The sequence below is a fragment of the Porcisia hertigi genome, chromosome 16 (assembly GCF_017918235.1).
Source record: "Porcisia hertigi strain C119 chromosome 16, whole genome shotgun sequence".
In the NCBI taxonomy this organism is placed as follows: Eukaryota; Euglenozoa; class Kinetoplastea; order Trypanosomatida; family Trypanosomatidae; genus Porcisia; species Porcisia hertigi.
In genome coordinates, this window is record NC_090575.1 from 433,562 (window position 1) to 445,994 (window position 12,433).

Consider the following 12,433-nt stretch of genomic DNA (forward strand, 5'->3'; position numbering starts at 1 on the left):
GCCTCCTTTTTTTTTCACCAAAAAACAAACACACAAAAATCGCTGAGTTTCACACAGGGCGTCACCGCCCTCCTCCCCTCTCCCGAGGGGGGTGGGGTCGGGGGGTTTACATCACTCTTTCCTGCATTGCTGAATATCTCTGCCCACATTTTTATCCTTCTCTCTCCCCTATTTCGGCAAGTCAAGAACAGTGCAACACAGAGTAAAAAAAGACAGGGGGAGAGGGATGGGAGTGTGTGTGAACAGAAGCAGCTGGCAAAAAAAAGGGGGGGGACTCCACCAACCCAGCTTTCCGCCCTCCTACATAGTTCAACAAGTATTCACATGCACCACGTGGTCACACACACACACACAAAGAAAAAAAACATTTAACAGAAGATCGCATCCAAATTAGGCGCTTGAACACACGTGCTAACGTTATCATCACACCAACCGGTCACAATCGCCATCTCCTCCCCCTCTCTCTCTCCCCCCTTTGAAACGTCAGCACAGATATGTATAGACGAAGAGCCACAGGAGACTTTTGTTGTTGCTCACACTTCACATGGGAGGGTGGTGCGGCAATAACAACAACAAAAATTCGCTTGAGGTGTGTGCGTGTGATAGGTCCACTTTCGCTCTCTGTTTAGTTCGATTTTATTTTTTTTTTACGTTTCATGACTGGCGTCCGTCTTCGATTTTCTGTGCTCTGCAGTGGGGGTTGTGAGACCCGATGGCAAGCTCAGCGGTGGGTGTGACGGTGCGGTGGGGGCCGTTGCTTCTATTGTCGTCAGCACGCTCATGTGGGTTGGGACTTGCGATTTTACCGCGTCACATTGTCTGTTTTCTGCAACCGGTTCATCGGCGGCGGTCGGTGTGGACGTGGGTATCACCCCAAAGGAGGTCTTCTGCTTGGCGGCGTCGAGTGTAGTGGTAGAAAGCCCCGGTCTCGACACGGCGGCGGCTGTGGGCAGCCCACTGCTCACGCTGGGCGGAACCGCTGCCGAGGCCTGTGCTACCAAAGCATCATGGTCGCCCATCAGATGCGCGTGCTTCGTGTGGGGCGCCTCTTCCCTTTCTATGTGAGTGAGTACAACCTCATCGTTGTCGCCACTGCACACCCCGACCAGGTCCTCAAGGCTCCTAGAAGCATCCGCATCTCCCTCAAACCATGTCATCCCGCGATCCCAGTACCGTTCCACCACGAAGTCGGTGTCCTTCATTGCTCGCAGCTCAGCCGCGGCATTGATCGTGGCAAGCCGTTGGTGCTTTGGTTGGTACCGCAGGACGGTGCCTGGTTTACGCGGCAAAAGGTAGCTCAGGTAAGGATTCCGCGTGGTGTCGAACAGCACCAGATTCAGGGTGACGTGCTCGTAGCTGTCGAGGACACCCTCCTCCTTCATGGCGGTGCCGTGGTTGTGAGGGCTACACTCTTGTTCAGTAGCGGCGTCTTCGACTTCGCACAGGTGGCCTGAGCTGGTGTGCTGCTGAAAGGAGGAGGCCGGGGCGCTCGTGCTTGCGTTGCCACCGGAGGCTGAGGAGACTTCCTGGGGCTGGGAAGCCTGTGGTGGGGATATCACTGTCCTTCCCGACTCCGTCTGCTGCGCCGCGCGTTGGTTGTAGAGGGTCTGGGGGTTCCGTGCAAAGTGTCGCGCGTTCGCCAAGGACGCTGTCCACTTGGCGGTCTGCCCGTAGACATAAATCATCAGAGTAACACCCGTGGTCAGCGTCAACGCGCTAATGACGATGCCAGTGCGGTGGCTGCGGAGGGTCATGAGGACCACACCACAGACCTCCGAAAAACAGTAGAGCCCCATGACACAGCGGATGACCTGTGCCGCCACTCCGAAATCGGTGCAGTCGTGCGCCGGGGACAGAGTAGGGCGGTAGCGGTCGCACTGCTTCGCGCGCTGGCTCCAGTAGCGGACAAGGAAGTAACCGACAACGAGGAGGCCGAGCAGCGGCGCTGTCATGTGGAAGAGGAGCCCCATGGATAGCACCATCAGGTCGAAGCTGAGCAGTCGCGGGAACTCAAACTCGCAAGGGAGGAAGAGGGCATCGTAGTTTCGCTGGACGTGCGCCTGCCCGCGAAGAAGCAACACTTTCAGAATTCCTATTGGGTCCAGGAGATCGATCCAGGTGGAGAGGCACGTGGACGTGATAACCTTGGCATAAAAGTAGCCGTTGCTTGGGGAGATACAGGAAACGAAGAAGTTGATGATCGCGTCCCGGTCGGATTCGAAAAGGAGGTATGGGAGGCCCGTCACGGCGCCTTGGAAAGCGGCCTGAAATATGACGGCCGTCAAGACCATGAATATGTATTGCAGGTAGAGCTGACCACTGTCACACTCGGCGCGGTTGAAGGCCCCCATCGCGCGCACCAGGAGCCGGATAATGTGCGGCAGGGCGATGTTAAAAATGGCGAGCGCGAGCACGGGCAAGTAGGAGTTGATCAACGTTCGCAGCCACTTCGGCAGTTTGGAGTACTTGCGCAGTAGAACGAAGCTCGAGATCTCTGAGAGCTGCTCCAGCGAACCGAGAACACTGATCGGGATGGACCAGGTCAGAATCAGGACGATGTACAGCACGAAGATCAAGAAGAAGCGCACCCAAAGCGTGCAGCGGCTGGCAGTGAGAGTGCTCTGGAAGATGCGACCCGGTGGCCCGGCAATGGTGGCGACCAGAGACGAGAAGAGGCCACCAAATCGAGCCGTGAAGAGCTGCGTGAACTCGTGTGCGCAGAGTGAATCCTTGAAGACAACGAAAGCCGCGCCGGCGGCTTGTTGGTGCGGTACTCGCTCCAAAGCCATGTTCATGTCGCGCGAGCAGCGAAGGAAGACAGCCGTGTAGTAGGGAACAGCGGGCACCTTGCTGCAGCAGTCAGGAAACGGTGCGCGCATCATGAGCACTGCGTTTCTGCCGTCGTCACCGGGGCTGTCGTGGACATATACGTTCCCTACTGGGCCGACATCATCGTCGTTCACCACCACACTTGCCCTCCGCCGCCTCTTGGTTAACGTCCTTGTGCGGTGCCGCAGCATTAGGCGACGCTGCAGAGCCTTCTCGTCTGCGATGGCTTCCTGCAAGTTTGCCATGGCCGCCTCGGTCTCGGCGATTAGCTCAAGCATGCCGATGGGCGGCTCACGCGTTATCAAAATTTGTTCCACCTTATCCGGTTCGGTGAAGGTGGCATCGGAGCGGCGAAGCACGTAGTAGTGCATGTCCGAGATGGAGAAGAGGCAGTTCAACCCTGGGCACTGGCATACAGCATAGCTGTCTTCATTGTCGTCGTCCTCGCTAGTGCCGTTGTTGGGGTGGAGTGGTGCTGGAAAATTGCTTGAATCCCTGCAAGACTGCAAATGGGCTTCGCTGCTTGCGCTTCTTGGCGCTCTCGGAGTTGACGGAGTTGGGAAGTAGACAGAGAGCTGAAGAAAGGCCTCTCGAAAGGCACGATCCGTTCGAATGTCGGTGGAGTCGATCCCGCGCACGCACACGACGCGGTAGCCGAGTGCGTGGTGCATTTGGTTGACCATCACGGCTTCGGCATAATGCCCCACTTTCTTGACATAAAAGAGAGTCAGGCCGACGAGTGCGACACAGAAGCCGAGGTTCAGCAGCGCCACCCCCACCCAGCGTTGACTGCGTGGGTGGATGTTCAGTACCGTCAAGTCATAAAGACCGTGCAGCGCCACTACGCTGCACCCCAGAGTGTCGTCTTGGTAAGAGCAGTACGGCTTGAGCAGCTCACACCCTGTCACGTTGTTGCCCTGGCCACTGCAGTTGTGCATATCGCGCTCGATGAGGGTTTGTTCCATGTGGTTGTCTCGCTGCGCGATCAGCATGATCCATGCAGTGAAGAGTTCACCGAGGAGCATGAGGGAGAAAAAAAACTTGAGGGTGAAGAGGTAGACGGCGACGAGGGGATCGAGGGGGGTCTTTGGCATCGCCGCCGAGGACCACGTCGTGCTGCCTGGGGTACTGGGTGGGCATGGTGGGGTGCACGACTTTTCCACGGCTCCGTAGGACGGCAACGAAGACTTGCTTCGTGGAGAGAAGGCGGTGAAGTCCGCTGGAGCTTCCACTAAATAACGGCAGTCACTTTTCAACTCTGTTCGACCAACCTGTTTGTTGTTGCGGCGGTGGAGAAAGGGAGAAGGTGGCGCGGTCAGCGGAACAAAGGACCGATCGCTCGTCTGCCGTGGCGGTAGGGAAGGGGTCTGATGGTGCACTGGCGACAGCGCACTCTCTTTGCGGTCCGCAAGCGAGGGCTCTTCGATGCTGATCCAGTCTTTCCAGGTCGGCCGAATGAAGAAAGTGGACAGGATCGGTAGACTGACACCAAGCCGCTTGCGTCGCGTCACGGAGTGGCCCTTCTTACCGTGCGGGCGTATCGTGTGCTCGGCGAAGGCGACTTCGGTGAGCGGCGAGGTGGGCGGGGATAACGTATCGTGCAGGTCCTCCCGCGCCACGCGCCGCGCTGCTGCGATGGCTGCTGCAGATGGCGCTTTAGTCGGCGGTGTTGGTTCTATGGTGTGATTCGGTCGATAGAACCGCTTGAGCCAGAGAATGGGGGTGTAGTGGAGGAATGCGATGAGCCCACCAAACACGACTAGCACGACGCCGCCAATGATGAGGGATACGTAAACGCCCTGATCATCGTAAGTGGCGTCGGCGGGGAGGGGGTTCACGGTGCTCATGGTGGGGAGCACCTGCTGCAGAGTGCAAAGATCAGCTACTTGAACTGAATAAAAATGAGGATGCGTCGCCCGTCGTTGCGCGGCTAATGTGGCACTTTACACCTACTGAGAAGAAGCCCACTCTCCCCTCCTCCCTCCCTTCCTCCCCCTCTCCCCCCCAAAAAAGAACAAAGAAAGATGCGTGACGGTGTAGGTGAGAGAAGACACAAAACGAGGGACACACCTTGCAGGGATGGGGTCACATACTCACGCATCCGCGAGGGACTAATACAAACAAAGCACAGCGTAGCGGGAGAGGAGGGTGGTGGTGGTGTAGGTGTGGGTAACTGAAGCCCGTAAACCTAATACCGAAATAACGATGAAGTGAGCAACAACTACAACAAAGATGCGCGCCGGCCCGGAGAGCTACGTGAGGAGGTCAGTATATGGAAAAGGCAGTCATGGAAGTCCGGGAGGGAGAAGTCATAACCGAGGCCTTCAAAAAGAACAAGAGGGAGTGGTGGTGTGGGTGTGGCGCGCAGGGTGAGACTACGCGAGGCGGTAGGGACGGGGTGGGGGCGCAGGCAGCAGTAATTACAAAGGCGGCACACGTGTGGTGGTAGTGGTGTTGATGGCAGTGGCAGGAGGTGGAGAGGGGTGGCGGGTGGGGGGAGGGGAAAGCGGTCATATGTGGTCATGTATACACGTTCATGCGCATCCCCCATAGGATGCCACCACAACTCTACATGCGAAAGAGAAGGGGTGGTCGTGGTGCCAGGGGCACTCTTTCCCGCCGCCTCAACGGCGGCCGACTCGAGGACGTCTCTTTACAAAAGTTGGGGGAGTGATGGTGGGGGGATGGGGGAGGGTCTCTGCTGATGACCGCATTTCCCTATTAAACATATATTTCTGTGTTTTTGACTTCAGTTTTATACATACTTCACGGTCTGTGCATGCGCTAGTCGTGCATGCGTGTGCGTTTTTTTTTTTGCATTCATGTTCTCCCTCTCTCCTTTTTTTTTCTCTTCAAGGTCCATCGCGACGACGCATACGCCCGACTCCATGTCGATAACTACTCTCCCCCCCCTCCCCCCTCCCCCCCGTCAACACAACCCTCTCCGCGCAGACGCAAAAAAAAAAACACAGACTTGGACACAGGAGGATGTGTTCGGAAAAAGGGGGGGGGTGGACTGTACATACTACTATGACATGCAACGCAAACAAATAGTGGGCGATGTTGAGGCAGAATGAGACGGATGGGGGGGGGGATCATCAAGGAGCGACATGCAAAAGAATACCAGGACACACACACACACACACACACACACACACACACACCACACGCGAAGGGGGGGGGGCAGCAGCTCGACAAGGGTTAGTTGCGTCCCCTGCTTCGACTCAAAGCTGATATGTAACATGCTTTGTACGCGTCTTGGCTGCTGGGTCCGACCCCGTCGACGGGCTTTTCTTTAGCGAGCTTTTCAGCACGCGGGTAGGGCAGATCGGGGCGGCCGCGGGGGCTGCGTCAGTCACCTGTGTGGACACATCAGCCAAAACATCCGTGCTCTCTGCGGTGCGGTGGCTCGGATCGTGTGCGGCCAGCTCTGTAGGTGCTTCTTCGGCTGACACGGGTTGCACGTCTGCTGCGGGAGACGTTGGTGCAACCTTCATCTCTGAGGACACCATCAACTCTTGAGGTGCTGCAGTTATCGATGTCAATGGCGACATCATCGTCGATGCTTCTCCTTCGCCGCAGTCTACTACCACCACGTACTTGGACGGATGACCATCGACGTTGCCGAACGGGGCAACGAGCACCATAAAGTCCACGAGGCCGCGCACGACGCGACCGATGCAGCAGTGACGGCCGTTGAAGGCACGCTCATTCGCCGCGGAGGTTGTGATGAAAAACTGCGACCCGTTCGAGTTGGGGCCGTTGTTCGCCATTGAAACAAGGCCGATCTCGTTGTGGCGTCGTTTTTTGAACTCGTCCTGCAGCCAGATGCGGCCAGCACTGCTGTAGCTGTTCGTCCCGCCTGGCTTCACGCGCATGGTGATGTCCCCCCCTTGGGCGCAGTAGGAGGGGATTATCTTGTGGAAGTAGGTGCCACAGTAGCTAGGGGTGAGGCCTTGAAAGCAGTAGACTTGGCCTTGTCGCGTGGACGATTGCCCGTTGCAGAGGCGGCGAAAGTTTGCGCAAAGTTGCGGGCATTCGTCGTCGAAGAGTTCAATTTGAAGCAGCAAATTTGTTTCCTCTGGGTTGCCGGCGCCGACAGTGGAGGCGAGCAAGTCCTGTCGGCCCTGCACCTGCGTGCCGGCCAGGGAGGGGACTGTGGGGAACTTCGTGAAGACTGCCAGCTTCATCCAGCATGTGGTGCGGGTGGCGCGTGTGGTGTGGCTCACATAGCGGCTGCCCGAGAGGGCAGAGCCAGGGGTCATAGAGCCCCCATGGTGCCGCACCGACAGGTGGTTCATCACGTGCGCCCCGACTCTGAAAAACTCAAGGCAATGGGTATGGCCTTGTGTGTGTGTCCGTGAAGAGAGCTACGAAAGTGTGAGAGCGCCACAGTTCAGAGGCACTTTGAACGAGCCCTGCGTGCGTGCGTGAAAGAAAAAAAAGACAAGCGTTTTGCACAAGACAGAGCGTAGGTAGAAGTAGAGGCATAAAGTGGACAATGACGCAAGGGGGTAAGACGACAGCAGATGGGGAATGGCCGATACATGTATATATATATATATATATATATATACGTACGTACGTACACGCGCGTGCGTGCGTGTGTGCAGCCCACGTTTGCACATCCCCCACTTTTCGCGTCTACGCCCTCTGAAGAAAAAAAAAAGTGGGCAGTTGCACTCATGCACGATGGCTACCGCACATGCTTCTCTCCTACGGTTCCCCTCTCTCTACTGCGCTCCTGTCTGTCAGGCAGTACACCTTCCCCCCTCCCTCCCTACAAGCAAAAACAAAAGTGGCCTCGCACCAATGTGAGGTTGAGAGAGAGAGAGGGGGGGGGGGGGGAGGGAAGAGAAGGAAAGGAGTCTGGCGTTTTCGTGACGGCGGCGTCCCCCCCCCTCCCTCCCTCCCTGCACTTACTTGTCACTCCGCCCATGGCAGCTTGCCTGTTTTCCCTAGACAACCTTTTCCGTTTTTTTTTTCTGTGAAATACCGAGCGAACAACTTGCACAGAGCTCGCGTGGTATCATCGTATCGCTTCAACTCGACCCACTCGAGGTGGTGGTGGGGCCCCCTCTTAGCTGGTCATCCACCCTCCACCTCCCCCGCCCCTCAGCGGGCGCTGGAGGGGCGCAGCTTGCGCTTTCGCGGTAACGTGATGCCTCGTGCGCTTTCCAAGAACTCTTTCATGTTTGTGTGCATGACGGGCCGAGGTGGGTGCAGGGAGCCCGGCGGTGGCGCTGGTGAGGCGGCCAAGGCATTGTCGCTCTCTGTCTTCGTCAACGGAGACGATGTGGCCGCTTCTATTGGCTCGTCAAAAGTGGTCCCCTCCACTGAGGAGCGCAGCGTGCCGTCGGGGAAAAAAGGCGACGTGATGATGAGAGGCTCTTTGCTCAGATATTTGGCCGCGTCTGCGAAGGAGAACACTTGGCGTACCCGTGGCAGGCCGCGCGGGAATTGTGTCAAGACATCCACCCCAAACGAGTGCAAAATGGAGGCGGCATGCAGATAACACGCGCGCTCGGCATCTTTACGCTTTAGTGATGTGCCAATGGCGATCGCGTACACTGGTCCCACCAATGGATGCGGTGGCGGCGACGATACAGCCGAGGCATCAATTTCGTGCGACGTCACCGGCAGTGGCGACAATGCGCTGCTGGGGATCGGCACCTGCAGGAAGCTGGTGTTGTGTAGGCTGTTGTTTCGTCCGTAACCGCTGATCATGTTGTGCGGCAAGATGTTCATGTCAAACTGGGTAGCCCACGCTTGGGTCTCAGCGATGTTGTCTTCCACGGTGCGGGCGACCGGTCGGCTCGCAGTATCGTCATCCCCACTGTCGCTGCTGCTACTCTCATCTGCGCCCGTCACCGAGTGTGTCTCATTTCCCTGGCTGCTGTGCTGGACAGGGACACCTTCGCCTTCACTGGACACCGCTCCGGGGTACCGAGGGGTCCTTGGGAGACCATTCTTGCTCCGGGTCCCGTGCTGGTTGTTGCGACTGCGCACCAGCTGCATCAAGAAGTCCTGCAGATAGTTCTGCACGGCCAAGCGCACCTGATTGCCGATTTCCACGAGCATCTCTTCCTTGGCCCCACCAAAGAGACAGTAGTCCTCCGGAATGCGCTGCTGCATGGCGTGCAGCGTGTCGGCAATACGGGGCAGAAGGCGAATATGAGAACCCTCTACTACGTACGTCGGCAAGCGCGGCACGCCGCCGTCGTTCATCGCTGGTGACTGCCCTGCTGCACCGCAGAGAGGCGAAGGCAACAGCCCAGAAAATCCCCACGACGCCCGTGGGGGGTTCTGCGATCCGTCGCCAGTGGGCGAGGCGTTCCGCAGCACCATGCCGAGGGCAGCGCGACGCTGTAGGTACCGTCGCTCCCGCTCCGCGTCGACGCATAAAGGGACGCCGAGGGCGCACAACGTGTCGAGTGCGTGCAGGGAGCACACCTGCACAGCCATCTTGCGTGTCTTGCCAATGCCGAGGCCACCCCGGATGCCGAACTGTCGTGGAACCGGAAGGATTGTCGTTGCCTGATACGCATTTTCCATGTTGAACAGCACAAAGAGATGCGTAAAGCGACTCTTCGCGATGTGGGCCTGCCAGTCTTGAAGCATCTGCTCCGCTTCTTCGAGTAGTTCCGCCGGCGGGTTGATCTCGATCTCGTCCTCAATCTGCGTGTTCAACTGTTGCATCGCCACAATGATGCGCTCTGAGTCTGACCAGCGGTGCCCCAGTTGTCGCTGCGCCTCGGGCCGCAGCCAGATTTCATCGGTTCCAATTTGAATTTTTAGCGGCAGCGGAAGCGCATCGTGCGGGTTCGGTGACGTGACACGTCCGGTGAGAGGGTTCATGGCCCACCGCCCGTAGCCGGCGACCGCCTCGGCGTGCCGCGCCTGTCGCTGGGGGTCAGCTGGGAAGAGCGGATGGCCCAACGCATCGAGCAGCAGCTCCGCGTGCATGGCGGCGAGGTGAATGGCCATCTGCTCCGTCTGTGCCTTTCCTTTTGCGGTAACGGTCAGGCCAATGAGTCGCAACTCTGCTTGTATCATGCGCTGCGGACTTCCGGTTGAACCGGCGGCGGTGCACACTGTGAGATTCTCCTTGAGCGATGTGTTGTGCTGGAGGTAGTAGTCTGTGATACGCGCCTCGGCGCACGGGCCGTCGTACACGATGGGCAACACGAGCGCGTCTTGAGGGGTTGGGGAGCAGCGCATGTCGCGTTCATTCACCATCGACCACATGCCGCTTTCAGAGGGGTCGAACACCGGCCCTGACATACCGGCAGAGCTGCCATCGTTGTGCATCGCACCACCCTTGAGAGCTGCGCAGGCGTCCACTTGCGTGACGGCTACTTCTTCCCACTGACACATCCAAGGGTAGTAGACGCTGTTGGCGTAAGCCCGCACTCGCTCGGCGTGCTGATCATCTGTGTAGTGGGGTACACACCTTGCGTAGTCGTCGACAGGGTCGTGTCGGCGAAGCACAATTTTTGTGGAGTCCGGCTTCATCGTGCCGCCTGCTGCTCCAGAAGAACGGCCTGAACAGGGCGGCGAGACGCCGTCTCCAAGACCCTTCTCTGCTAATGACGACGACGACGACGACACCTCGCTAGCCCGAGGCGCCTCCTGCTGAGCTGGCGGCGTCCGTGATAGAGGCGACTTGCCTTGTTTAGCCGCAGTGGCTGTGACAGCACCCGGAAAGCCCTCTTGTGCTGACGGAACAGTAGGCTCTCTCGATGAGTCTAACCTGCGCGTGCGCAGCAGACGCAGCGGAGGTGGCACAGGCGTACCGCGTGGTTTAACTGGGTCATCAGGGTAGGGTGCGTAACGGCCTTCCTCCTTCCGCACTGCGTCTGCGTGCTTCTGCTGCGCTGTCCTCAGACGGAAGAGCTGCACGCCGAGGGCGTCACACACACGCTCCGCGTGCATGGCGGCAAGCACTTCCGCCTCCTTGGCGTCCTCTGCAACGCCCTCCGCCACGCGTGACCCATGTGGCTCCGGCAGCGGCAGTTGACACGTCGCTGAATAGAGTGTTGGCCCTGTCGCACTTCCGGTGACCGCCGCTGCTTGGGCCGGCGTCATGGCATGGACGTGAAACACCGCTCCCGTACTGTGGCCCATGCGCCGCACAAAGTTGATGATACGCCCGCGGGCAAATGTATCGGCTGTGTGAGCGTCACAGTAGGCCAGCTGCTGCTGCTGCTGCTGCTGCTGGGTTGCACCGAGTGGTTTATCTGTTTCTGTGCTACTGCTACCACTGGGCAAATGTGCGATGGATACCGTCGAGGCACCATCGCTGCAGTCTTCTCGAGGACACGCACCTGAAGCGGTGTGCTGCTGGTCCGTGAAAACATCTGTTGCATTCGCATCACACGGCCACCAAGGTTGACGCTGCCGTTTTTGCTGCTGCTGCTGCTGCGTCGGCGTGGCGCTGTGGGTTTGGTGCACTGAATTAGAAGTCTCATGATGCACTTCTGCAGGACGCGCCGTGGATGGGAGAACGACGCAGTCCGTGGCGGTCGCGAGTGTCGTCGATTGACCTTCCTCTGCTCTAGTCGTCTCAATTTCGATTGCGTCAATTGAGATGAGTTCCGGCTCCCCTGCGGCTGCGGTGGTCGCCGTTTCTGCTGACGACCGCTGCTTCCACGATGAGCACAAAGAGGCTGAGGTGGAGCAGCACGTTCGATAACCAAAGAGTAGACTGTTGTTTTGGATGTCTTTAGCAGTGGCAGCGAAACCACGCCGTCTGCTGCTGTCTTGAATCCGCGGTAGGGGAGCTTTGGTCACGTGCCCCGTTGTCACTCTGCATAATTTGATGAGAGGCGGCCAGCTCTCAAGTTTGGGGGAGGATGGCGGAGAACGGAACCGACAACAGAAACGATGCGCCAACGGTGCAGGTGCCCCCACAGTTGTCACCACAGTATGATGCATTTTTCTGAATGCCGCTGTCCAAAATATCTTTTCGGCTCGTTATTTTTTTGTTGTTGTGCATTCCCATATTTGTTGTTGAGTGCACACGCCTTGTGTGGTTGCCACCCCCCCACCCCTCTTCCTTCCTTCCCACCCCGCTGCTTTTGCTGCGGCTTCTCTACCCCTTGTAGTTGTCGCACAGTGTACTCGTTTACCTAACACAGGTAAGAAGAATTGCAGCACCAAAAAAAAAACAAAGCAGATTAGAGTGTGTGTGTGTGTGTGTGTGATGAGATGCGTGTGTGGAAAAGGGGGAGAGAGGGAGCGAGAGAGAGGGGGGTAAGGGAGGGCAGCAGAAATCGTTTTTATTTCCCATATTATTATTATTAGTTTTTTTTTTTGAAGAGGCAACATTACTCAGAATTTTGGTTCCCAGGGCGACAGGGGGGAACGAGGGAAGGCGGTGATTAGGCACGGAACATGAAGGTACACCGTGAGAGAAACACACACCGTGGAGGACTGCCCGCTGGAGGCTGAGGTAGGTGGATCGGTGGGGGTTGCCTGGAGGAGTCTACACTGGCGAAGACTCCTCAACCACGCACATCTACTCACCTGTGTGTGTGTGCCGCTTGCCGACAAGCGTGAGAGCAGCAGCCATTCCCTGTAGTGACGATTTTATTTCGCTTCA

At 57.7% G+C, this 12,433-nt stretch overlaps 3 protein-coding genes across 3 annotated transcripts; all 3 read right to left on the reverse strand.

Annotated features, from left to right (window-relative positions):
* Positions 1-647: 647 nt before the first annotated feature.
* Positions 648-4,676, reverse strand: JKF63_05329 (uncharacterized protein; the record flags this gene model as incomplete). The annotated part of the gene is made up of 1 exon (XM_067901293.1): positions 648-4,676. One exon carries the CDS (start codon positions 4,674-4,676, stop codon positions 648-650), a length of 4,029 nt encoding a protein of 1,342 aa, XP_067758295.1.
* Positions 4,677-6,053: 1,377 nt separating this feature from the next.
* Positions 6,054-7,130, reverse strand: JKF63_05330 (uncharacterized protein; the record flags this gene model as incomplete). The annotated part of the gene is made up of 1 exon (XM_067901294.1): positions 6,054-7,130. One exon carries the CDS (start codon positions 7,128-7,130, stop codon positions 6,054-6,056), a length of 1,077 nt encoding a protein of 358 aa, XP_067758296.1.
* An 814-nt stretch (positions 7,131-7,944) lies between these two features.
* On the reverse strand, positions 7,945-10,956 carry JKF63_05331 (uncharacterized protein; the record flags this gene model as incomplete). The annotated part of the gene is made up of 1 exon (XM_067901295.1): positions 7,945-10,956. One exon carries the CDS (start codon positions 10,954-10,956, stop codon positions 7,945-7,947), a length of 3,012 nt encoding a protein of 1,003 aa, XP_067758297.1.
* Positions 10,957-12,433: the final 1,477 nt, after the last annotated feature.